General features: G+C 40.7%; 12 protein-coding genes across 12 annotated transcripts; 2 read left to right on the forward strand and 10 right to left on the reverse strand.

The window, feature by feature from the left end:
• Positions 1–20: 20 nt before the first annotated feature.
• JH06_2561 (ABC transporter) lies at positions 21–377 on the forward strand (the record flags this gene model as incomplete). The annotated part of the gene is made up of 1 exon (XM_014671549.1): positions 21–377. One exon carries the CDS (start codon positions 21–23, stop codon positions 375–377), a length of 357 nt encoding a protein of 118 aa, XP_014527035.1.
• A 46-nt stretch (positions 378–423) lies between these two features.
• Positions 424–1,203, reverse strand: JH06_2562 (hypothetical protein; the record flags this gene model as incomplete). Its single annotated transcript, XM_014671550.1, has 6 exons — positions 424–458; positions 490–550; positions 581–718; positions 747–844; positions 891–1,027; positions 1,061–1,203. The coding sequence occupies 6 exons, from the start codon at positions 1,201–1,203 to the stop codon at positions 424–426; spliced, it is 612 nt and encodes a 203-aa protein (XP_014527036.1).
• Positions 1,204–2,027: 824 nt separating this feature from the next.
• JH06_2563 (aRABinose 5-phosphate isomerase) lies at positions 2,028–3,962 on the reverse strand (the record flags this gene model as incomplete). The annotated part of the gene is made up of 10 exons (XM_014671551.1): positions 2,028–2,207; positions 2,238–2,582; positions 2,613–2,781; positions 2,811–2,914; positions 2,944–3,208; positions 3,239–3,279; positions 3,311–3,560; positions 3,591–3,709; positions 3,740–3,832; positions 3,864–3,962. 10 exons carry the CDS (start codon positions 3,960–3,962, stop codon positions 2,028–2,030), a joined length of 1,665 nt encoding a protein of 554 aa, XP_014527037.1.
• A 155-nt stretch (positions 3,963–4,117) lies between these two features.
• JH06_2564 (hypothetical protein) lies at positions 4,118–5,600 on the reverse strand (the record flags this gene model as incomplete). Its single annotated transcript, XM_014671552.1, is given in 6 exon segments — positions 4,118–4,711; positions 4,742–4,933; positions 4,964–5,284; positions 5,329–5,367; positions 5,386–5,506; positions 5,569–5,600. The coding sequence occupies 6 exon segments, from the start codon at positions 5,598–5,600 to the stop codon at positions 4,118–4,120; spliced, it is 1,299 nt and encodes a 432-aa protein (XP_014527038.1).
• A 210-nt stretch (positions 5,601–5,810) lies between these two features.
• On the reverse strand, positions 5,811–7,342 carry JH06_2565 (CAMK protein kinase; the record flags this gene model as incomplete). Its single annotated transcript, XM_014671553.1, has 5 exons — positions 5,811–6,448; positions 6,478–6,598; positions 6,629–6,806; positions 6,837–6,957; positions 6,994–7,342. 5 exons carry the CDS (start codon positions 7,340–7,342, stop codon positions 5,811–5,813), a joined length of 1,407 nt encoding a protein of 468 aa, XP_014527039.1.
• Positions 7,343–7,443: 101 nt separating this feature from the next.
• On the reverse strand, positions 7,444–9,761 carry JH06_2566 (oligopeptidase; the record flags this gene model as incomplete). The annotated part of the gene is made up of 11 exons (XM_014671554.1): positions 7,444–7,543; positions 7,574–7,676; positions 7,708–8,084; positions 8,116–8,462; positions 8,493–8,636; positions 8,667–9,032; positions 9,062–9,161; positions 9,191–9,415; positions 9,443–9,621; positions 9,651–9,705; positions 9,736–9,761. 11 exons carry the CDS (start codon positions 9,759–9,761, stop codon positions 7,444–7,446), a joined length of 2,022 nt encoding a protein of 673 aa, XP_014527040.1.
• A 455-nt stretch (positions 9,762–10,216) lies between these two features.
• JH06_2567 (hypothetical protein) lies at positions 10,217–11,596 on the reverse strand (the record flags this gene model as incomplete). Its single annotated transcript, XM_014671555.1, has 3 exons — positions 10,217–10,873; positions 10,904–10,973; positions 11,004–11,596. The coding sequence occupies 3 exons, from the start codon at positions 11,594–11,596 to the stop codon at positions 10,217–10,219; spliced, it is 1,320 nt and encodes a 439-aa protein (XP_014527041.1).
• Positions 11,597–12,001: 405 nt separating this feature from the next.
• Positions 12,002–12,227, reverse strand: JH06_2568 (hypothetical protein; the record flags this gene model as incomplete). Its single annotated transcript, XM_014671556.1, has 2 exons — positions 12,002–12,143; positions 12,175–12,227. 2 exons carry the CDS (start codon positions 12,225–12,227, stop codon positions 12,002–12,004), a joined length of 195 nt encoding a protein of 64 aa, XP_014527042.1.
• Positions 12,228–13,792: 1,565 nt separating this feature from the next.
• JH06_2569 (glutamine-tRNA ligase) lies at positions 13,793–16,330 on the reverse strand (the record flags this gene model as incomplete). The annotated part of the gene is made up of 7 exons (XM_014671557.1): positions 13,793–15,045; positions 15,077–15,143; positions 15,174–15,372; positions 15,403–15,926; positions 15,959–16,103; positions 16,139–16,208; positions 16,246–16,330. 7 exons carry the CDS (start codon positions 16,328–16,330, stop codon positions 13,793–13,795), a joined length of 2,343 nt encoding a protein of 780 aa, XP_014527043.1.
• A 133-nt stretch (positions 16,331–16,463) lies between these two features.
• JH06_2570 (riboflavin kinase) lies at positions 16,464–21,746 on the reverse strand (the record flags this gene model as incomplete). Its single annotated transcript, XM_014671558.1, has 3 exons — positions 16,464–21,227; positions 21,261–21,535; positions 21,566–21,746. 3 exons carry the CDS (start codon positions 21,744–21,746, stop codon positions 16,464–16,466), a joined length of 5,220 nt encoding a protein of 1,739 aa, XP_014527044.1.
• Positions 21,747–21,967: 221 nt separating this feature from the next.
• Positions 21,968–24,790, forward strand: JH06_2571 (transducin beta protein like; the record flags this gene model as incomplete). Its single annotated transcript, XM_014671559.1, has 7 exons — positions 21,968–22,162; positions 22,194–23,331; positions 23,356–23,903; positions 23,934–24,026; positions 24,056–24,592; positions 24,623–24,696; positions 24,727–24,790. The coding sequence occupies 7 exons, from the start codon at positions 21,968–21,970 to the stop codon at positions 24,788–24,790; spliced, it is 2,649 nt and encodes an 882-aa protein (XP_014527045.1).
• Positions 24,791–24,854: 64 nt separating this feature from the next.
• On the reverse strand, positions 24,855–25,079 carry JH06_2572 (pyruvate NADP+ oxidoreductase; the record flags this gene model as incomplete). Its single annotated transcript, XM_014671560.1, has 1 exon — positions 24,855–25,079. A coding segment is annotated over one exon (225 nt), but the record flags the coding sequence as incomplete, so codon positions are not given.

Here is a 25,079-nt window from a genome sequence, read left to right on the forward strand (position 1 = left end):
GTGAGCGTCAATTGATTTGTATGGCGCGAGCACTACTGCGAAAGTCGAAGATTCTGATTATGGATGAAGCTACAGCCTCATTGGATAATGAGACAGATACCTTCCTTCAGCAAATGATTCGCAAGCAGTTTGCTCAGTGTACTTCTCTTACAATTGCTCATCGTCTGAATACGATTATGGATTCAGATCGTGTCTGTGTGATGGATGCTGGATTGGTAGCTGAATATGATACTCCTTACAATATCTTTAGAGGCATGGTTGTAGCAGCAAATGATCCTACACTCTTTGATATGGTCCCTGGATGTGAGGAACTGAAGAGTCTCCTCGATGATCAATCGGGTAAAGATGAACCAGCTGGTCCATCAAATTCTTTGTAGATTGTTTATATAGAGTATGAATTGTTTCTTAAGCAACAAATAAGAACTATAGTCTTAGAATAGTCTTTACGGAGTCTCTCACTACACTTCAACTTAGACTTCTGACCCATACACGAATCAGGAATTGGCTTAAACATGTCGCGAACACGTGCTGAATATACAGTTGACGCTCCCTATGATAAGACCATGGAATCTCAGCTCACCTGGAAAACTAGCACAACTGTCAAAATGCTAGTCATTGCAGGGTATGTTGTCGATCTGTTGAACGACAGACAAACAAATACCATGTAGGCTAGGTACAAAAACGAAACAACCATCGAGATTGGCAGAACCCAAATGATCTAATGAAAATACAAAACGACAGAGTACAGCATTTAAGTGAGATTTATCATATCCTAACGCTGGTGCCATATTCGTACAGGCAATAATAAAGTTGACGACAGTGAATATGCATCCTAAAATTGTTGCTACATAAACTCTCCCATCTTTATTGTATTCCTGACATGTAGTTACTATAAACAAGATACATAAAACGATGGAAAGAATCTTGAGTCTCAAACGATTCATGTTTCTTACGCATGATAATGTAGCGAATATTACTACATTCCTTCGCGAAGATTTGATTGCAGCTAGATACGGAGCAGTAAACCCTCTAAATATCAAAAATATGATCAATAACACACTTCTGATCCAAATTCCGTTTGATATTTGCAGTTGCAGTAGTCTCATCATCCATCTCCTCCTCAAGGCGCTGACGAAGCTGCGTACAAGACAAGTGTTTCGATCCCTGCCTTTCTAAATCGATAATTTCCCCAGGATCGTCCATATAACAAAAAATGATTTATCCCTTCTGTGCGGAGAAGTTTTGCAGATGAGCCGATGCAATTTAGATGAAGGTCCAGTATATTCGTGTCGATGAGATTAAATTGGATAATTGATTGTTAATAAATAACAAACATAGGGATTATTCCGTTGACTTCTTAATACCCTCAATACTCTTTGCATAAACACATAAAGATAACACTTACAACAACAGAGTGCGTAGGTTTACCAAAGAAACGAAGTTTGCTCAAACAGGTGCTAAAAGAGCCACGATTCTCCTTGATAAAGATCTGTAACATTAGCTATCATAGACAAACGTACAACAACAGATTGGACATTTACCCACTTTGAAAGTCGCAATTTGTTGGATGATGTGGGACTAAGATCTTCCTCTGTTAGTGTAAGACTCTATAATAGGCACAAGATAAGAATGATAACTTCTGTTGGAACCAGAGTATCTACATCCGAAAAACTCACATCAAACATGTTTGAAAAGAGATCAACCACAGTTGGAGCTGACTCTGGGAATCAGACCACAAAACCTCTTAGACCGTCATTCGGAGCTTCGAAACTAATTGAAAACAATTTTACAGGTTCTTTGAACGGAATATGAAGTTAAGTAATACTGATAGAGTCCGTTCAGGATATCATAAGTAGAATTTGCGGATCCGCACGGCTTTCAATCACATTCAGACATTTCTGGAACAGATAGGCGGGATTACTATCTTTTGTTATATTGAGTGCTTTGACATGAGAAACATCAATAAACTCGTTTAGATCACGATATGAGCTCTTCATTTCCAAAGAAACAGAGAAATGAAAAAAAGACTACTCCTTCTTCGATTTAGGAAGGTCTTCAGAAGGATGGTTCTTCATAAAATCTTCTGGGTGAAGCTTCCGAAGAGCGCAGATTTGCGACATAATAGCATTGACGGCCGCCTCTTGGGATATTACACTCCGTGTTGGGACATATTGCAATAATTCATCACTTGCAGGTACATACAATCCCTATTCATGAAACGAACATTATAGGCTTACAGCATCTGTATCCTTCAACAGAGGAGATTCTTTTGTTCCACACATGCCAATCACAACAGCCTTTCGCTTCTTGAAGACATCGATAAGATTCACCACATCACTGTTCTTTCCACTATGGGAGATTAATAGGACACAATCTCCAGGAGATAAATGCCCCAAGTCACCATGTAACCACTCTACAGCAGGAACAAATTGTGATGACACTCCTAACGATGTCAATGAATTTGCCATTCGTTGTCCAACTGTTCCCGACGTTCCCTCACCTGTAATGAACAACTTATGACCATGATCATGATTGGTGAGGATCATGTCAGCAAGTCGCTCAAACTGATCCTCATCATAATTCTATTTCTCATCTCACTGCATCAGCCTCACCTCCATCAACATCTTCAGATTATTCTTATCGCGACGTAACGAATCATCAATTGCATTTTCCACAATTTCAGGCTGTTTTGTCGTTTCTTCTTCTGTTGCAGGTTCTGTATTCACTAGGAACAGATCCTTCACAATATTCATATCATCAATACTTGTCATCTTCATTACACTACACTAGCATCTGTCCTTCACTCCTACCTCTCACTATCAGGAAGTGTCCCAAACTGCTGACAACACACTGCTCCTGTCAGGGATCCCAACTGACCCAATCGTTTCACAGCATCAACACTGTCTGGCATTCCCTACGTTTCATCTCTCTCTCATTCAGTACCCAGTGATAGAGTCCAGCAATGAGACCACCAAGGAAAGCATCACCAGCACCGGTATCATCTGTTGTTGTGATATCAGGAATAATCTGAATATTGATACCATCTTGGCCTCGCACGCATAGACCTGCCCCTTTCCTTCCCTTTGTTACAGCCACAAATTGTGCATTCGGACAACGATCTGTGATTCGCTCCGCTGTGATCGAAGGAGGCTCTTGAAGAAGCATTTGTGGGTCTAATTCGGGAAACAACTCTGGAACATCGCCCTGACTAACAATTGTCAAACTTCCTCAATCCTACTTCACTTTCAATACTTCACAACTATGAAGACAATCCTCTAACTATCCAGTTAACAAATAAGGAAAACTATACATCTTCTCGAGAACCAAGATTCGCAGGACCAATTGCCACACTATAAGGCAGGTCCATATCCAGGAACCGCATCACCTTACGCTCACCAGCTGCCTTGAAGAAGGCTCGTACGCCAGAAAGTGGAACTTGGGAGATTTCCGAAGTCACAATCTTAGCATTTCCGATATGGGGCACGAAATACTTCTCCACAATTTCAGATGTGATGAAACTCGTAGCTCCGCGAAACATGTACGTGTGTTGATCTGAATTCCTACACTTCAATCACTTCATAAAGAGAAACGAATCGATAAATACATGGGAGACTGAAGTATGATAGCTGTCATCAATAATGAGATATTTGGTACTTACACCAATCTCCTCCATTCTCTGTCTCAAGAGCTTTCCATACTCATCAGTTCCCTAACCATCACGATAACATCTAGAATAGACCTGAATAGCGAACAAACCAGTGGGAACATTGAGAATCTGTGCCCATGATAGATGATTCAATGTAATACCTCCACCGATCCGGAAATCTTCATACTATAACTCAAAACAATACCGCCATGTTGACTTTACTCTCATCAGCAAAATAACCGACACCACCTGCCTTAGGAATTCTCTTGATCGTGGATACAATGTTCATCATGTTACTTCCACAACCAAACACCATTGGCTCTACCTTCCCCTTCTTCGTAATAGCTGAAACTCAGAACTCATTTCCTCAAAGTACCGCTTATTAAATCAATGCTATGACGAATCATCAAAAGAAGTGAAGAAGAGAATGATGTTTTTCGATCAACAAACACATCAGCTAAAAGAATAGAATTACAGGTCCACTTCCTTATACTTTAATAACCACACATTCGTCACCGCCAAACTCATTGTCCGTTCAAACAGTTCCATTGGAACAGTAAGTCGCTGATTGAGCTTCTTATCTGTCTCCTTTAGTGCCATCGACCTTTTCATGTCCTTCGTTACTGTATTATAGATTCCATAAAACACAAGTCGAGTCTTTTCTGCCATATTTCTGTAGTAAGGTTCCTTGAAATTTGGTGGATTAATCTCGATGACTGCTCCAAATGGTTCCATAAAAAGAATATGGGTCATAGCAGCTCCATGAATGCTCAAATAGATATCTTTATCCAACACAAACTCCACTTGTTCCTGAAAGCTCAATTGAGTATCCGGCTGGATTGTAAGCGTGATATCGGTACGATTCATCAGATAATGAACAATTTCATCTCGATTTTCCAAACCACGACGAGTTCCATTACGATCCAAATACAATAATTCCAATTTGGATGGTTTCGTTAGTCGAATATGCTTGTGATGGTCTCTATAGTACAGCTGTTTCATCAATAATGGTTCATTTGGATTCACAAATGTATCGTACATGCGAGGGACGATTCGAGCTAGAATCTACAGTAATCACAGTCTGATAATTCTTACACCACGTTTAGCACAAAAGGATAATCCAGAACGAGCGTACTCCTCTCCTTGAAGAAAATGTGGCATGTGCTTGGGAGAGAAAACCGATTTGGCTAACTCATAATAACTAATGGACCATTTATAGTGACCCTTAGGATCACCAAATGTGAGGTTCTGGTTGATGGGATCAGGATAATAGACAACATGATGCATCTTGAGATTAATTTCCAGGATAAGACATACCTGCGGCAATTCAGAAGCATGGTGCACATAACGAAGCAGATTATGGATCCATTCCGTATGATGATAAATGTTGTTCCAACCACCCCAACCTCTTGTCATAAACAGATAAACATCATCTAGAACTGGCACTCCAGGAGGAAAGGTTGTATCATTGCGATCACGAAAGTAAAGCCAACGTTTGTAATACCAACTATAGAATTCAGATGGATATCGCTTTTTGGGATACTGCTTGTGATTGTTGATTAGATACAGACTCTTATTGGACTCGAAAATACAAAAGTTCTCCAAATAGCGCCAATCATTCGCAACCTTTGACAGAACCTGGTTTGGATCACTACAAAATTACTACCACAGCACACTCCTACATTTGGATTCTTGAGACAAATGTATCCCAATCTGGTGATCTAGTTATTACTCAAAACTGACGAATACGAATCGAGAGACGGTACTGTATAGCGAGCAAGTGCTACTGCAGAGGCGATCGCTTTAGTTTGAGCCTGAAGTTGATGGCTAAATTCATAGTCATCTGGTTGATGTGTGCTCCTATGAATTCATTCCTTTCCTAATATAAGATACATAATCGGTAAAGTCACATTCGTTTTCACTTCACATGGTATTTGAATGTATTTAGTTGCATTGAAAGATCCAGAAAGTCCTTTCTGAAGCGACTTGTTCTGTTGTATCAATACAGTATGTAAAAAGAATATAAACACTGCAATGATACAGAATACATCAAATCGACCAATTCGCATCATGGATAACCTCCCTAGAAAGGAGTTCTGACAATACACCAAAAAGCCGTTTTGCTTAAGATAACAAACTATTAATGTAACAAAGCAAAAGCACACTAGAACCATTCCAGCTTAAGAATATCACCAATAGTTGGACGCTTAGTAGGATCTATCTCTAGCAACTGTTGTAACAAATCTAAGTATGAACTAGTCAAACCAATCTTACTAATTTCGTTTTGAGAAGCTGATGCTCGAATTAAGGTATCCGTTAAATAGGAAAAACCTTTGTGAGAAAAAGGTTCGTATACTTCATCTGAATCATTGGCAATCCCGAATGGAGGACTTCCGGTAATCATGATGTACAAGATAATTCCCAAGCTCCAGATATCAGCAGGACCAGCTTCATAAGATCCACAATATGCCTCAGGAGCCAAATAATATGGTTTTCCAGCAATTTCATCCTCTTCGATAATGGCACTTCCAGAGGAATCCATTTTGCGAACACGACCAAAATCGGATACTTTCGCGATAATCCGAGCTTTTCCCGAATTATTGTAATTTGGAACCAACTTGACAGCAATATTCTCAAGAGAGAGGTCACAGTGGTAATAGCCCTGCTGTACAATATAATTGTACCCTAAGAGAATCTGATGGAAAACATCCACTACTCCCTCCTTCCCATGAATAGAAGGGAGGAGATCATGAAGATCACCATCAACCAGTTCCATCACTGCTATCAAATAGATTTTGGTTTCTACAATGAATGACATCATTCAAGTCTACCCAGGCTATCATGGAGAAATAGAACATTTTCATGACCACCTCGATCACTTAGTTCCTTCATCACACCTAGTTCAGTCTGAACATCATCTTCATCCCATTGAAAGCATTCACTAATTGCACTCTGGAAGTGAGTTCATCCCTCCATTTCTACTTTTTCCATTACTTTTAATGCTATTAGATCTTTAGTCTTGTCTGGATAGTATACACCAAATTGCCGTTTCAAAATCATTCCACGTTTGATTCGACCTGTCCGACAATGCCGAATTGTTTCTTGAGGCCAGTAATATTTGTCTTTTGTGAATATGATGTTATATCGACCCATTCTCGCTCTACTTGTGATATCCAATAGTAAATCAAACCCAAAACGGATAACAACACGTTTAATAGCTGCTTGACGCAACTGAACGATGGAACGTCCTCGCTTCTCCATATTTTCTTCATACTTACATGGAAAGCTAATATCCAGAGATGGAAGTGGCTCTAAGTATCACATACATAGACATTCATTGCCTGTACTCACTTCTGTAGGCATATCAGAGATAGAAAGCTCGGAAAATAAACGTCCCCGGGTTTCATGACGCTTCTTCAATACAGCTTCACCCCCCACAATTCCATGGACTATTTCTGTAGTTGAAAAAGAATTGTTAGGAGATGGAATATCCTCTCCAATCATCGGACTTGTGTTCCGCCCAAAAGACGGAAGATCCCCTGAAGGCTTTGAATCCGGAGAACTCACAGAAGCATATAAAGAATCAACTGAATACACTTCCGACATTGAACGTATTCGTCCTTCCAAAGCAGTCAAGTCAATTTGATTGATATCCTCATTCTGAACATCTCCATGTTCCTGAACACTCGTACTCATCTCAGAACTTCACGTATTCTTGGAAGATACTTCGTAATGCTCTCTTTTGATAGAATTCCATGAATGACAAAAATCGGGATTATTATTCAACAAACACGATTTCATCGATCACCCCCAACAGAATGAATCAAAAACGACATCTGTTCTGCTGCCGAATACACTCGTAAACTTGGATCATTCTCACAAAAATGTCCCTCCGCACTACCATTCACATAATCCCAAACATCCTACTAGCAGCGCATCACCTGAACTGTATTTTCGTCTGTATTCACCTCCCGTATCCGATTTACATACTTGAGTGTGTTGTAGAAAGGAGTTCTCTTATCTTTCAATCCTAGTCCTTATGCTTAGTTCAGTTCAATTACCACAAGTACAGAAAATGTTTGGGTACATCCGCTTCTCCAGATTCGTATAAGGACAAATTCGTTCAATTCCCTGCATCTCCTTAAACTTATCTGGATTTCCCCATTCATCAAATTCAGTTACAGTCAAAGGCAAATCTCGATTAGTCAATGTGTCCCGAAGCAATAGGAAAGGGACATGGAGAAGAACAGCTTGAATAGGAACAGTGGTTCGATTCAACAATGCTCCTGTAATGATCCCTCCTGCGCTATTACTCGAAAGGCATACAGGGTGCAACGACGAAACGGCTGTTATCACAGAATTCAAATCTTTTATCCCATTTTCTCGATTCAAACAGCTTCCCTGCTGATACCACCGAGGTCCTTTGTCTCCTCCACCTCTATCTATCAAAAGAAAAAGGAAAAACAAACCGAATTGCGGAATATCCTAGAATCCACCCTCGTTTGAGTAATGACAAATACGAAGGGGTATAATGAATCGGAATATCAACACCATAACATCCATAACTGTTAATGATAACAGGAGCCGATACATCAATATTCTTCTTCTGAATCGTGGTAAATGGCACTTCCTGTCCATCCTCGGATTTCACATACTGCATTGATACATCCAATTCATCTTCAATCAATCCAGAAGCAGAGGGCAATGGCAGATGTTCAATTAGCTTCGATGTGTTGGACCATAAATCGTATTCATATGTATCTCCTCGCAGAGCTGGACTACTTAATGTATATGTCACCGTATGACTCTTGGGATCCTACTGATCAATCACAATCCAAATATCGACCGGATTATTACCAATTACAAAATCCCCTAAATGTGGAATATCCAGTTTTTGTTCCGAAATACATAGATTGTTGTCATACATGTCCAATTGTAGTGCCCGGATGCGATAACCATGACAACTCTTCTCGTATAACACAATATGCTTCTATTCATGAACTCAAACCGATAATCTCACATCCATCACATCCATATCAATGATCCTGAAAGTATCAAGAATCAATTGATTAGAATGACTTACAGGCGACGGTGTCAGTGGAGTAACCTTTTTCTGTTCAAAGCAACGATCAATCAATCCTCCTTTTCCCTTCCCTTGTCCCTCTAGCCATGGAATATTCCCAAATGCATCATTTTCGTTTACCAAATACACTTCAAACGGTTGATGAGGTGAATTTCTGACAATCACAAAAAAGTCCTGAATATGTTCAACATAGCATTCTTCATTTGCCCGACGCTGAATTAGAAGTGTAGGAGTCTTGCAAACACCTCCTTGAACATAAATCTCGGATGATGATTTGGAGACGGAATGAATGGTTATGAATTTCTATGATGCATCTAATGGAACTCTCTTACACAATCATTGGTTCGTTTCACATCACAGTAGTAATTTTCCGATTTCTCTTCAAATACTAATTCATCATGTGTCACAGATGTTCCTAAAATATGCCGATATCTGAAATTCATAATATGTTCGATTCTTACATTCGGTTTGTTCGCATCAAATTATTAGCTACCGTGTAATATAAGTCGTTTGCAGATACACCAATTCCAAAAGCGAAGGAGTACACGTTTCTTTTGATCACTTCAACTTGTCCTGAACGAAGATCCTTGATATACAAATTGTATAGTTCTTCTCCCGTTGTATCCACTGTATAACCCAAGTAATTACTGTCTCGACTAATTACCATATTATTTACAGTCACAGGCCTAGAAATCATGACAAACATGAACAACGACCCCTCTGCAAACTCAGAGTTCAGATTTAGTACAGTCTCTTCGTTATCAGTACCTAGCGCTTTACGATAAAACACAGGAAGATAATCCTCTTCTGATTGTTTGGAATAGTATTTGTATCCCTGAATTACACTCGGAATCGATTCTGTGTGTTCTTCTTCATAAAAGGAATCAATCTCCTACACTGTAACTACCTCATCTCCACTACCTCGAATAGAATCTCGTTTAAACCGCCACAGGACTTTAAAACTTCAGTACAAAATCTGAAAATCAAAGAAAGAGTTTAGTTATACCGATCCTCTTCTTCTAACCGATGCATTACACTTTTATCATACTTCTACAGATAAAATACGTTGGTTCTTCGTTACCTCCATCCACTTGAACTTATCCACTCCCTTTGACAACTTTCGGGGCGGATTGATTCTAGCAAAGTTCCAATTCGCTCGTGGAAACCGAATATCATGTGACGAAGAGGAAAGGCAACGACATCTTGCCAGCAACTGGGTGATACGCGGTTTCCGAACCAAAAACATCCAGCTTCAAGTTTGGCAGTAGAAGAGGAACTCAACGTAGATAGATAACAAATATACACTCAACCGAAGAATGGGCAGCAGAATAACTATAAAATTGTAAAATTCCCAAAATCAGGTGTATTTGTGTATACTACAAACAAGTCGCCTATCGCGATACTGAAGGTACTTCTTCTGATAACAACTTGATTTCTACATCGTTGCATACTCCATGACTCGATAACTTCACGTTACCATCATTTGCCTATGTATCAACCACTTCCTTCTCTCCAACCATTTGTAAAAGAGAAACGAACATTCGAGACACCTCAAAAGGCTGTTTCTTCGACGCTAATTCCCTCAAAGCCACTTCCTCTTTCTTGCTCTCCTTTAACTCATCCATCAGCATCACACGATCTCTGTGAATATCAAATTGCTCACGCTTATCCTGTTCCTCCAACATCGGAACGATCCGAGTCTCCCACTCATTCACTCGTTTCACTAGTTTGGTCTCATGCGTAAACTTCTCGACTCCATGCATAAATGATTCCATATGCTGACGACACAAATCTTCATATGTCACATACTCGCCATTTCCCGTGGAAATAAGAGTCTGATTACTATCCTGAATACGAGATGCTGATTCACTATCACCAAAAGCGAGTGGGTCAAATACAGTTGTCTGATTTAGAAGCATTGAAATACTCGTAGAATAAGGATCACCTCCCAAAGCCACACTCACATCCAAACGAGTCTCTTCTAATTCCTTCTGTAATGATACCTCATCCTCCAAATTTGGAGCTAATTCATCCTCAGAGAACGCATCATAACCCACATCCAGGATATCACCAGGATCAGGTTCCTCATGTGTATCCAGCAAATCCAATACTTCTTCAGTCTCACTATCTCGTTGACGTTGTCTCTACCAATCAGTCCAATCCTAAGAAGCAACAGAGATGGAAGTAGCCCGGGTGATCACGATCTGTTTCCGAAGGATCTCCTTCACACAGGAACTCTGATGACTATGGGAATCAATAAGACAGAATATCTACCTGAACACTTCCAATTCTGATGGAGACACGCAGAAGAACAGATCTTCTGGGTTACTGTAGTCAACAGGACCTGCTAATTGATTCTTTGCCCTATTCAGCTCATTCTTCTTCTTCACATCCTTCTTGTCTAAAAGGACCTTCCCTCGTACATAAGGCTGGGGATGATTCCCGCTGGCATCGTACGGATCCTCAAGTCGCCACAAATCATGACTTCGATCCTTCCTATGGTCTGAAGTCTGGTTTGAATTCCTCGAGGCAATAGGTGATGCCTGGTCAGGAATATCCATCTCTGGAAGCTCTCCATCTGAGATAGGCTCCAGTTGTTCGGCTCCAGCCTCAGATTCTGACTTTGACTCCTGCTCTGACCCTGCCTCAGATACTGATGGCTTGGAAGACTCCGTTACTAACTCTGGAGAATGAAGAGACACTTCCGAAGATGACTCACCCACTACGGTGGATATGGAAGACTTCTCTTCTAAAGTTGTGGATGGTCGAGTGTCTACAGATCCATGGAGAACAGACGTATTGTTCACATTGCCAATGGTGAATTGACCCTCAGGACTAATACTGCATCGACTGAGACTAGATATCATGACAAGAACATAAGTCAACAAGAAACTCCGATCTTTGTTATCACTGGTGAGATTACTACTAATGACGCCCATGCTTGAATCATATAAGCGGAGAATTGAGTATTGTCTTGAATTATTCTGAAGGTTTAAGGAAAACGAAATGAATACTGTCATTGTGATACGTCGCTGTATTTCTTTCTCATCTTGTTTCAAGTCAATATTCCCACGTTCTCCGAGTATAGAGCTATCTAGTACAACAACTGGATCATCCATCACAAGATGAAGACCCTTTTCTTTGGCTCCATCTCCTTTGGGTCGTTTCTGTTTAGAAAGCAATTCCAAAGTCTCAAATACCAAATTATATAGAAATTCAACCTTTTTGCTATATACAACAGCTGATCCCTAAATATTATCACACTAAAAAGATCATACTTGGATCATCAGAGCTGCCTCTGCAAAATTGAGATTGGACTTTCCCCCATCAAACGAAATGACAACAGACTCCAAATCTTCCAAGTATTCTTCTAATTCTGCTGCAACATCGATATTCCAATTATCGGCCAAATCCCTTGATATGATACAATGACAACACCACTCACCGAATCGGCTTTAGAAGCATCGAAAACCGGGAATCGGACTCTCTTCCTTCCATTCTCAATGATGAAGATCTTGTTGTGATCGTTTACGCGTGAATTCAAAAAAAGGCGTCGCTGCGGGAATGAACTCCTTCTGGCGTCAAATCTCATTCTTCTTCAAAGCAACTATGGAGTGTCCAATCTGTAAGAAGACGGATTGCTTCGTCTGTAAAATATGGAATGATGACCAGACGATGGATCTTCTCATGGCAGAGAATGGAAAAGAGGTGAAACTGTTCCTATTCTATATTATTCGTAGATTAATCCTCATTTCTATGCTCATTGGATCGATCTCCTCACTCATTACTTTGTGTAGGAATGTTGAAATGGTTATATGGCAGATCGACAGGAAAGGTTGAGTCTACCATCAGTGAACTATATGGTACCTTTCAGCGAAATGGATTTGTTCCTATTGGTTTGAAGTCGATATTACTAGATATGGAAAAGAATAAGAGTATCAAAATTCATAGACAGACAAATAGCAAAGGGTTTTTGTTTGGAAAACTGCTGATGTGTAGTTGGCTCTCGTATATTCACTCGTTCTTTGGAGGAGAAGATGTAGGTTGGTGATATGAAATAGTCATATAGTTGTCTGAAGACTCTGTAATTCGCTGTGATTATCTCCTCCAACATGCTGCGAAGTTCATCCGCAACGACCTCTCTCGATTTACTCATGCTTCTTTCTTCCTGGTGAATTGTAGTTCTAGTTTGTATCAGTTCATTTTGGAACAACAGGAGAAGTACCCAGAATTAGACTCCACTATTTTATTATTTACGGATGCTGTTGCATCTGTAGTTGGTGAAGGAAAAGTGAGAATACAACGATTCGTTCATGAATAGTTCATTCCAACCGATTATTATAATCAGGCCAAGCAGATGCTCTGCCACCTCCAGAAAGGTCAGGATTCTGTTGTAGCTCAATTCTGTGTGGATCGTGGAGTTGGTCATATGTTCCATAAGAATGGTTTGGAAGCACTCGTACTAGATGATTCCGAATCCGATGGAGACGTTGCTCTTCTTCAGATCAGCTACATTCAGATGATCGCTCGTCTTGAGAAGTCCATTGCTCTAAATGAAGAAACAGTAATAATGGGATGAAAAATGAGAATTAGATTGAAAAAAATCGAAATGCAGCGAAGGCATTAATGATGAAGGGAAAGCGAGACGAGGCAAAGGCTATTCTGGCAAATGGTGTTCAGTAAGGATGAAAGGAAATGATAATGGAAAGGAAGTCAACAAATGAGAACAAGGCCATGATCAAGAGACTTCAATTCCTCCGCGAACAGCTGAAATCATTGGATGATGCAACTATGACAAAGAAGATGGCTGATGTGGTGAAGCTAACAAGCGAAGTGATGCCAAAGAATATGGTGGCTATTAGTGAAGCAGTAGATTTGATGGATTCAATCCGAGAAGCCCAAGATGGAATTGCTGTAGCTCAAGAAGCAATTATTGGAGAAGAATCAAAGGATTCAGATGGTCTTCAGTCAACTCTTGCTGAAATTGATCTGTTACCTGATGTGCCTCAATCTGAACCTGAGAAAATGCTCGAAGAATAAACTTGTTTCTTCAAACAAACACTTCAATTCGACTTAAGAGGACAAGTACGATTATACACAATCTTACTGCGATTGGCAGAATCCTTATCCACCACAAAGTAACCCAATCTTTCGAACTGGACGTGATCCTCCACCTTCTTGTTCACTAGTGACTGCTCAATCATCACATTCGGAAGGACAATCTCACTCTCCTTATTAATGTGAGACACCCAGTCATCCAACACTGAAGGATCCTCCTCTAAGAACAAATGGTTGTACAGACGCACCTCAGCACGTACTGGTTCTTCGCCCATTTTCGATCCAGCCACCCAATGCATGCTTCCAAGCTTACGCTTCTTGTTCGCCATCGCATCCTTCGCCTCCTCTTCGCTCAACACAGAACAGCGCACTTCCACCACTTCACCAGCCTCGTTACATACCACTTCCTCACACTTCACCATATCTGCATATTTGAGCGATACGACCTTACCAGGAGCAAAACCCAAGAACTTCGCCTCATCCTCCTTCTTCACATCCTCACGATCCACATACAATACTTTCTGATAAGGTAAATCACGGGTTCCCTTAGCAGCATCCTTCGGGAACAGAGGTGCCTTCAACACAGTAAAGAAATCATCAGGCTTGTTCACTAGTACCAGCTTCACAGGATGCAACACTGCAAAAGCACGAGGAGCAACAGGTTCCAAACTCTCTCTGCAGAAATGTTCAAGACGAGACCAGTCAATCGTAGTCATCGTAGTTCGAGTTACACTGATGTCCTGACAGAAGCTGTTGATAGCATCAGCTGTGTATCCACGACGTCTCAATCCTTTGATAGTAGGCATACGAGGATCATCCCAACCACGTACAATGTGATTCACCACCATATACTTCAGCTTACGCTTTGACATCACAGTGTTCGTGATATTCAGACGACCAAATTCCCATACATAGGCACGCCAAACATTCAATTGATTCACAAGCCAATAATAACTCTCACGACGTACCTCAAATTCCAATGTGCAGAGTGAGTAGTCAATATCTTCCAGAGAGTCTACTAGACAGTGCTGGAAATCGTATGAAGGATAAATGCACCACTTATCACCCACATGAGGATGTGGTACGTATTTGATACGGTAAGCCACAGGATCCCACATACAAGGGTTTGGTGAATGCATGTCGATCTTCATACGAAGTGTAGCTTCACCCTCAGCAAATTTGCCTTTCCTCATATCCTCAAACAGACGGAGATTCTCCTCCACACTACGATTACGCCATGGAGACTCTGGATTCAGATCTATTGATAACAAAAACTGTTTTATATCTACCTTTGCGACCACCTTCACGATTACATTCCTGTGCAATCTCACGAGAACGCTTGATCTCTTCAGGAGTCTACAGATCGAATCTCTCTTTCAGTCCTACTTGATGGTCAACATATGCCTTGCCCATCTTAATCAACTGAATAGCGTATTCGTATAGCTTGTCAAAGTTATCAGATGCGAAATTGACCTTGCATGGCTTCCAACCCAACCATTTCACATCTTCCATGATGTTGTCAATAAACTCCAGCTTTTCAGCCTCTGGATTCGTATCATCATATCGCAGAATCGTTTCTCCTTCTCTAATCATTACATCACTAGATCACATGTACTTGCCAACACGTTCAAATGCACCTTTGAAGTTCAGATACATACTCTTAGCATGACCAATATGCAAATAACCGTTAGGTTCTGGCGGGAAACGACAACGAATCTTGCCACCAGTAGTAGCAAGGTGCTTTGCAATCAATTCAGCACTGTTCTTAGCAGATTCCAAATCTCGACCTTCAAATCCTTCCTTTTCCTTCTCTACTTCAGGAACCACCGTCTCAGGAGCCTTTGTTTCCTTTTTACCCTTCTTCTTATTTGCTGCAACTGCTGCCATATCAGCCTCCGTTTTCTCGCCCAAAAGAGCCAAAATGGCTGCATCCAACACTTCCTTCACCTTCTTTCCATCAGCCCACTTCATACGACCCTCTTTGAGAGCATACATGAGTTGAGGAATGGGGAAGCAATACCGTTGAGCCAACAAGGCCTCTTTGTTCTTTTCGATCAATGCATTCACGTTCTCCTTAATCTCTTCCTCCGTCACCTCAATGCCAGCTCCACAAGCAGCTTCCAAAGCAGCAACATCCAACTACAACATCACGATACATGCAACAGAAGTACTGTAGCATTAGCAGGAAGCTTTTTAAGGAAGGAAACAGCTTCAGCAATTTGGAGATTGGTTTTCACCTTTCCGTCCATAACAAGCTTTAAGAGAGCAGGACGGTAATGCACTGCAGATACAGGAACAGTTGTAGCAACATTGTAGCTAGAATCGATGAGTTTATGGCGAAAACAACCTACATGAGGTTACCAATAACGCGATCGCATCCACCTGTCACTCCAGCTTCTTTAATAGCTTCCATCACATCAGCTATAGGATAACAAGTGAATCTCCCACAAAACCCTACCAGCCTTCTTTTTCGACTTCAGAGTATTTTCGATAGTCTTCTTTTCCAAGCCAATAGCCTCGAAGACGGTAGAATAGTTATCCATAATTGTTTTAAGATACTTGTATCACTTGCACTATGCGAACTTTCTCAGAAAATTCCTAAGAATGCCTCTGTTCATATCACCAAAACTTTGATAATTCTTTCTGTATAGCAAACAAACACCGTCAGAACAATGTCTAATCACTATAGAAGTACAGTGAACGATTATGATTGACCTGAATCCAATTCTGTATATAATCTCTCATCTTGTTATCATGGATATAATATCCATCTAATCCAGCACAAAGCAAGACAAGAGCAACCTCCTTCTTAGTTTCCTTGAAATACTTAAATAATGTTGCATAGTCCGTTTTCGAGAATGAGATCACACATGGACTATGCTTCACAACAGATACATACATCCATGGTTCAAGAGTCTTTTCCAATTCACTAACAAACTTCACAATATCCACAGTTGCTTCTGCTGGAGTAACGATGTCCTTCGCAGGATAGCTTATCGCATCTTTTAACGCACGAGCCAATACAACTAGGGGAAGCAAACTATCCTCGACCTCGTTCAATGAACATAAGAACTCTACACGAGTCTTCAAAGGGAATATTGCTCCCTGATTTGACATTAGCATACCAGGCATCTCATCAGTAACACCACTCTCCTTCAGATAACTATGATACGTACTATCAACTTTCAGGGCAATGAGTGCCTCTGCATCCACAGGTTCCTCACGCGAGAGAAGGGCCTTCACAGCATGAATCAATGAACGTCCTTTCGTAAAGGCAGTAACCGCTCGTTCTGGATTCGTTGTATACAGAAGTATCAAAGTCGCAGCCAATATATCAAAGCTATTATCGAATGGTCTCCATTGCTGTTCCAGAATCTCTTCACAATGATGAATCAACGAATCAGAGAGTGACGAAACACCCAAATAACGAAGAGCTGAGAACTGCTTTTGTATCAACGTTTCATCATCCTGTGTCTCAAACTGCATGACCATATCAACTAAGAAAGTCTTCAGCAGCGTACGGCGTGATGGTGTTGATTCCTTTAATAATCCTTGTAGCGTGGTTATGAAACTCTTCGTCTCATTGCTTGGTCTGCCAAGAGGTGAAGAGTTTACATCACAAACCAAAAAGGCACTGAAGAGAGTCAAATCAAACACACTTTGTCCAGCCTTTTCCTTCAAATCAAGCTTGCTGATAGTCAACAAAAGATCACGCAAGAAGTCTTCATCAGGATCTTCTGATGAGAGAAGGGTAGAGAATACCCATCGAATGATAATCACATAAGCTGAAGCTGACTGGAAGTCATTCCTAATCACATAATCTGTCATTGTCGAAATCACTGTCTTCAGACGTTTCGACTGTGAGGCCATCACAGGGAGTGCTGATACACGGAATACCAGACCCATCAAGGCTACTGTGATCGCATTGCTTGCATCAAAGAACATGTCCACTATCTGACTTAGTACGGTTTCATCTGTGGTCGAAACAAGCACACGACGAATCAAACTCTCCGCATAGGGAACAAATGATGATACAACAAGCATTCTACGACAGATCAGAAGAACTGTGGTTGTATCCATCATTGATACGACATCCACAAATCCTTTCAACTCCTTACCAAAGAATTCCTTTACCAGACGACTGTATACCATGATCTCTGCAAGACGACCAACCACTTGGTTATCCATCAAATCCAGAGTCACTGGAATCGCCTTTGTATCTGCTATCACAAACGAATCCTCAAATCGCACCTCCTTCATCGTCTGTTTTCTCTTTTCAGCAACAGACTGCAGCCATGAGGTCAAGAAGGGAGCCAAACACTGAATGGTCACATATCGTTCTTCCATCTCCAGATGACGGTAAGCGATCTCTCGATTCATAAGCAGAAGAACTGTCAGATTATCATACAAAACCTTCTGTAGATTAGGGATCTTCATCACAATCTTAGGATCCAGAACAGGAGTATCCGACTTATTCAGACTGGCTGCCAATACACAAGCTTGGAGAATAATGTGTAGATACAGAGAAGCAAGCTTAAAGAGACTACGCAGATTGGCTTCTGTTGTCACCCTCAAAATCTTCTGAATATCCTTCACTGTTGCTTCACCTTTCACGAAAAAGAGAGGTCGAAGGAAGCAAGAGGAACTGGCCGTAAGACACCATGTTAAGCCATCCTGAGTCATCGCCACATTGTTTATGGTATTCAGGAACTGGGCATATGTAGTCATATCCTTTTCTATCATAGTAGTAAGGATTTGATTCATGGTTTCTGGACAATGGTTAATCACATAGACTCGTTTCACTTGAGAACTCGTCTGCATACGAGAATAGATCGATTCTCGCTTCTTGTTCTTTTTCCGATCTATGGGTACAACACTGTATTTTGTTTCACTCACTGGGCATTCCGTTGAAAAATATGAACTGCACATACCCATTTGAACAGTTTGAGTACAAAGCGATTGGATCAAGGAGAGACCTTGCATCTGACCAGACCAAGTCAGAGACTTGTCTAACAACAGCTCACGTAATGCAAGGGCATCTTGGGAGTCTCGATACACTGTTTGCTCCTTGATAATCTTCGTAGAATCCTCATAAATGGATTCAGTTTTAATTTTGTCTTCTGCATATCCTATCCAGCAGGTATCAAGGAGTTTATAGATCATTGAAGCCACATACGAGAGTGACACGTCTTCCATCGTATTCAGAAGATTCAAAATCATAACCAGACACTTCTTACTCATTGGAGTTACATCCACGTCTGAAGGGACATTCAAACCTGGAACTGTTAGACTACGAGCGTATATGGTCTTCTTACAAATCCAGGAGACTTGACCTCGAAGATACTTCTCAAGGATGAAATACGGCTGCAGTAGTTGGAGCTCTGATTCCGTCAGAACACCGCCTTCACGCTTCAGATGCTTCACATGATCAACACGCATATCCTTTCCATGGAATACCACACCAGAAATAGTCCAATTATTCTTCTTAGAAACAAGAAGACGAACTACAGGCTCCAACAACTGACAGTAACTGTCCTCATATTCGGGATACATCGAGGCATACGTGAAGAGAGCACACATCACTCCACAGAGAGGCTTGACCATCAAATCCCCTTTCTTCATCGAACCCCACTCAACTAACGTATCGATAACCCCCTGACGAGCCTTTGCAGCTACCTCAGCTGAACCACTCATAGCTAGAGACTTCTCGCTGAGTCCCAACACGTCAGGAGAGAATATTTCAACAGCTTCACTAATATCCAACGAGATGTCACTGAACTTAAGTTCGGTTTTCGTATACAGATTGATACAACGATGCAGCACACGCACATCCTGAGACTGTGCAGCAAACTTCAGTAAGAGTTTCAAAGCAGTCATTCGATCCGATGCCTCCTTGGTGTTTAGATATGTGTTTCCCTTTAGACACAAAACTGCTTCAAATTGACGAGCTGTAGGATACTGCGCAACAAACTCTTTTGACGCCATCTGATAAGGGAAGTCAAGAGGAATCTCCTTCTGTTGCAAGCCATAGAAACGCATCTGTTCTCCAATGGACATGGATTTGTATCGTTTTTCATGTATTGCCAAAACATCCAGTAACTCTAGGAGTGTAGGGTTGGAATGGGGAATCACCTGCACCAGACTGGCTATCAGTCCAGGCCATTTCGTGTATACGATGTTCAAGTTGCAGGACAACTCCTTCACTTCTTTCAGAGTATTCTCCAAAAGACCATTTACGATAGTAGTGAACTCTTCACGTGATACTACTTCACTCATCTCCTCGAAGACTGTCGTGAGATTGGATAGCACGTTAAACGAATAAGCATTAGGTGTCTGGAGGAATTCTATCAACTTCTTTGCTATCTCTTCTTCACCCAGAACATGAGCAACGCGCAGCAGACAGCAAAGAACTCTCCAATTAACACAAGAGTCTTCCTTCTTTGTAGACTTGAAGAGAGAGAAGTAATTCAGTCTCTCCATTGTGTACAATGGCACAATACGAATGAAAGAATTCATAAACTCATCAAAAGACGAAGCCTTAATGCGGAAAAGGTAGCCACCTTCATAACTCTTCCTATCTTTCGTTACTTCAATACGACGACAATCCAACTTGTAGGTGAACTGATCAACAAGAGAATCATCACTGAATTGGAGGCGCCAAATATCCATGATTACATCACAAGCACGAATAGATACCTTCATATTGTTGTTATCTGCAATAACCTTCGGTGTCCACCAGTTACGAATATAAGGTAGATAACGGGATAAGGCAATAACCTTGTCAGACGAATACTCCTCCTTCAGTTCCAAATACCCCTTATAAAGAGCTTCAAGAGCAACATATTCAGCCAAGTCACGATGCTGCTTGTAATACGCTTTCTCTCTCAAACAGTCAGAAGAGTTATGGATATGCTTAGTTACACTGCACGCACTTAACAGGAGACGACGCTGGCTTTCTGTCAAAGCAAGCGAAGGATTATCGTAAAGACGATCAGCAAGACAATTCTCATCCCTCTGCTTATTCCAAATAAGGCATTCCAATAGAGCCTGTTGGGAAGCCCCACATGAAGAATTGAAGAGAGAGATGAAGGTGTCCTCGTTTAAGTAACCATACAGGTTCTTTCGAACAGATCGAATCTTGAGGTATCTCATGCAATAGTAACAGACATTAGGATCGTTAAGTTCCAGAAGACGTAACAGTCGCAGTGCATCCCCCCTACATACCAGAAGACGAGCAAAGCGGCATTTGGAGATTGAATCCATCTCCAAAACTTCATCATATAGCTGTGCTACAGCTTCATCAGGAAGAGAACAAAACACTTGGGAGACATCTTTGATGTCTTTTCCAATATATTGGGTGGCACTCATAGAAGAATCTAACTTCCTGTACCAAAAAAAGTAAAGATAAACTTTACGTAAGAACAAACACCAAAGAAAATTCTAGGAAAGTAAGAAACTGTCATTCCGATATACAGAATATTGTTCCTCTTCCAGCACTTGTTCAGCAATTCTACAATCCTCATGAATTGCTTCTTTTAATCCCTCCAGCGAAGAAAACTTGCTTTCAGTACGAATACTACCAAGAACCAACACTTTCAGATGTTCATCGTAAAAGTCTTTATCAAACGAGTGAAGAAGATGAACTTCTACAGATACTTCCTCGTTGTCAAAACTGGGATTCCTGCCAATATTGGCGACCATCTTATATACAACTCCTCGCAAACTAGTCCAACCGAAATAAACACCGACTTTAAAGTCACAAATTAGGTCCTGAATACCTTTGGTACACACATTCGCAGTAGGACAATCCAATAGTGTTGAGCCACGTTTGAAACCGTGAACAATAACTCCCTCCAACCTAACTGGATCAAGTTTTGTTATGCAACGAACTACACTCATAAAAATGAAGGAAAGGGGAAAAGACGGCGTTTCGGATGAAGTGTTTCTTTCATACTTCATAACGAATTTTGATTCACGGTATTTCCTTTAGCATTGGTACACTTAACACAAATATGATGAGATTGTATTTTGCAACCCTCTTATAAAACTTAACATTACAAAGCGGTGATGGAGTCCATAGACTTCAATATAGTCATATTAAAATCGAGAAATACTACTTGGTTCCATATTTAGAGTCAATGAAACGCCCATCGCTTCCTGATTCTCCACAATCAGAGACGATGGAGTATAAGCAGTCGTCAAAACCACTTTCAAAGTACTGGAAAATTGAGAAGAAGCATGAAACTTGTTATACCGGTGGACAGGTGGAGTTTCTCGCAAACATGAACGCTTTGGTTTGTTTGTGTAATGGAAATGTTGCCTTTCTCAATCTTGAAACTGGTATCGTTTCGTCTGTGCTTGTTGCTGAGGATACTGTAGGAAGTATATTGTTTTCTTGAATTATAGCCTGAATATGCCGAGGAGATCACTTGTTTTGCTGTCAGTCCCAATGGCCAGGAGATTATCACTGCAAGTCGAAATCAACTCCTCCGTGTGTGGAATATTGAAACGAAGACTATGCTAAAGACATGGAGAGCTCATGATGCACCAATTGCAAGCATGGCGTTTGATTCAACTGGAAAGCTCCTTATTACTGGAAGCGCTGATCATACAGCAAAGGTTTGGGACGTCGCAAAGGGATACTGCACACATAACTTTCGACATAGCTTTGGAGTGGTTGATCTTGTTACCTTTACCAAAGCTAACAAATCTCTCTATGCAATTACTTGTTGTGATGATCAAGTGATTCATGTTTGGGATCTGTATGCAAGCAAAGAGAGCCAGTTGATTGCAGAGCTTAAAGGGCATTTAAACTCAGTTACAAGTCTCTGCATGTGTAATGATAACCTTCTACTTTCTTCATCACGCGATAAAACTGTGATCCTGTGGGATCTTTCTTCTGGAACACAATTAAAGACATTTGTAGTATATGAAGCGATTGAATGTATTAAAGTGATTCCTAAATCGTTTTATCCAGGTTTAGGACTTCAACCAAAACGAGATGATGTATATGTTGCTTTGAGTGGTGAACGAGGTTTGGTTCATATTTGTCGGATCCGGGGAGGCATGGAAGGAACAAAGCGGATGTATCAATATGAAAATCTGATTGATTCTATCAATGATAATGAATTGATCTTTTTCAAGCGAGAAATGGAGAATTCGAAAGCTCATAACAATTCATATTATGCTTCACTGTTCACTCTTAAATCACTCATTCTTTGTGAAGATCACATTTCCATCATTGGTATAACAAACAGCAATAACTTCAAACTCTATTCGATTCACGATAAGACTCTATCCTATTCTCATACTGTGATCGGAAACAATGATGAAATTGTTGACCTGTGTTATGTTGGTGATTCCAATCATCTCGCTGTTGCCACAAATAGTTATGAGCTACGGCTTCTTTCCATTCCTACTTTCTCTTCCAATCTCCTCTATGGTCACCATGACACTATTCTATCTATCAAGGCTACACTTGACGGGCGTTTCATTCTCACATCATCCAAGGATAAAACAGTCCGTCTGTGGCATGTACCAACACGTATGTGTTTGGTAACATGTGAAGGACATTTCCAGGATGCTTCTTGTTGTGCTTTGGCTCAGCGAAGTCATTCATTGTCAAAGAGTCTAATGACAATGATATTTCGAGATGCACTGAGACTCGATTGCAACCACTCATATTCAGATGAACAACAGACTCAGATCTTGAGTGAATTGTTGGCAGATTCCGAGACTTTAATTGCACCCGAATTTTGGGTTTCAGGTAGTGAAGACAAGACTCTTAAATTGTGGGAGTTGTCCTCGGTATCTGAAGGTGTGATCCGAGGTGCTAAGATCACTGTAAAGGCTCATGATAAGAGCATAAATGCGGTGTGTATTGCGCCCAACGACAAACTTGTAGCCTCTTGCAGTATGGATAAGACCATTCGATTATGGTCACTGCCTAATCTTGCCCCTGTCATGACTCTAACAGGACACAAGAAAGGTGTGTGGGATATTTCATTCAGTACTCTGAATAGTGTCCTGCTGTCGTGTTCAGGAGATCAGACACTTCGTGTATGGAATGTGAAAGATGGTTCGACTTTGTATACAATTGAAGGATTCGATCACAGCGTAATTCTGTTGTAAGCCAATCACATGTAGTTACTGCGTTGTTCTTTCATTAGTTCCAATCTTCAGATTCTGTCGTGTGATAACGCAGGAATCATTAAAGTTAATACCATCGCATCCAAGGAAGTGGGAATGAATTGTGAGTTGAACTGTAGTGTGTTACGACAGTTGATGGACATCAGGATAAGATTTGGGCCTTAGCAGTACCCCAAGACAAATCCAATCAGGTTGATACGTTTGTGACTGGTTCAGCTGATGGAGATTTGATTGTGTGGAGAGATAACACAGCAGAACAGGAAGAAGAAGAATTATTGAAGCGAGAGGAAGAGTTTTTAAAGGAACAGGAATTCCAGAAATCTCTTCAACGAGGAGATTACAAGAATGCTTTGAAACTGGCTTTGGAGTTGAATAAGCCTTATAATTTCCGTGTATTAGTGGAGAAGATCATGAGAATGGAACCAGAGACTTATGAGAATACGTTGAAATCGTTACTTAGTGGATTATCTGTTGAAGATTTGAGTAAGCTGTTTGGTTATGTACGCGAATGGAATCTGATCAGTCGAACATTTGTACCTGCACAAGTTGTATTACGTATTCTGTTATTGGGATATCCATTCAACGTATTAGCTCAGATCAAAAATATTGAAGAACTGGTGAACACACTTCTGGCTTATAATAAGAGGCATATGGAGGTGGGTATTATGATTGGAGATAATGAATAGAGAACCGATCGGTTACTTCAGAATACGTATGTTGTGGATTATGTCCTACAGAATATGAATGTTTTAGAAGCAGAGTTTGAATATGGAAAAGATATGATATATAGTCCTTCCTTGAAACGTGATTTCTCATCTGATGGAGATTCTACATCAAAAAGGTCAAAGGTTTAGTCTTTTATTACTATTGTTTGTTGACTTAGAGATAGGAACAAACACCTTTCAAAGAGTAGACTTCTTATGACCAGGCTTCAACAACATATCTTCCCTCAGTCTTGATGTCATTCAGCATGTTTGTGGCTTCCTCCTCAGTCTTGTTGTATACTGTCATGAATGCCTTGCGAATGCTGGTTTCAATAGCAGCAGGAACGTTTCCAGCAGGTCCACAATAGAAGAAATAACCCTTCTGCTCCACCAGAATGTCACAAGCAATCTTTGGATTCTCATCCACCTTATTCTGAAT

This window comes from Blastocystis sp. subtype 4 (genome assembly GCF_000743755.1).
Source record: "Blastocystis sp. subtype 4 strain WR1 chromosome Unknown seqid_0154, whole genome shotgun sequence".
NCBI lineage: Eukaryota > Bigyra > Opalinata > Blastocystidae > Blastocystis > Blastocystis sp. subtype 4.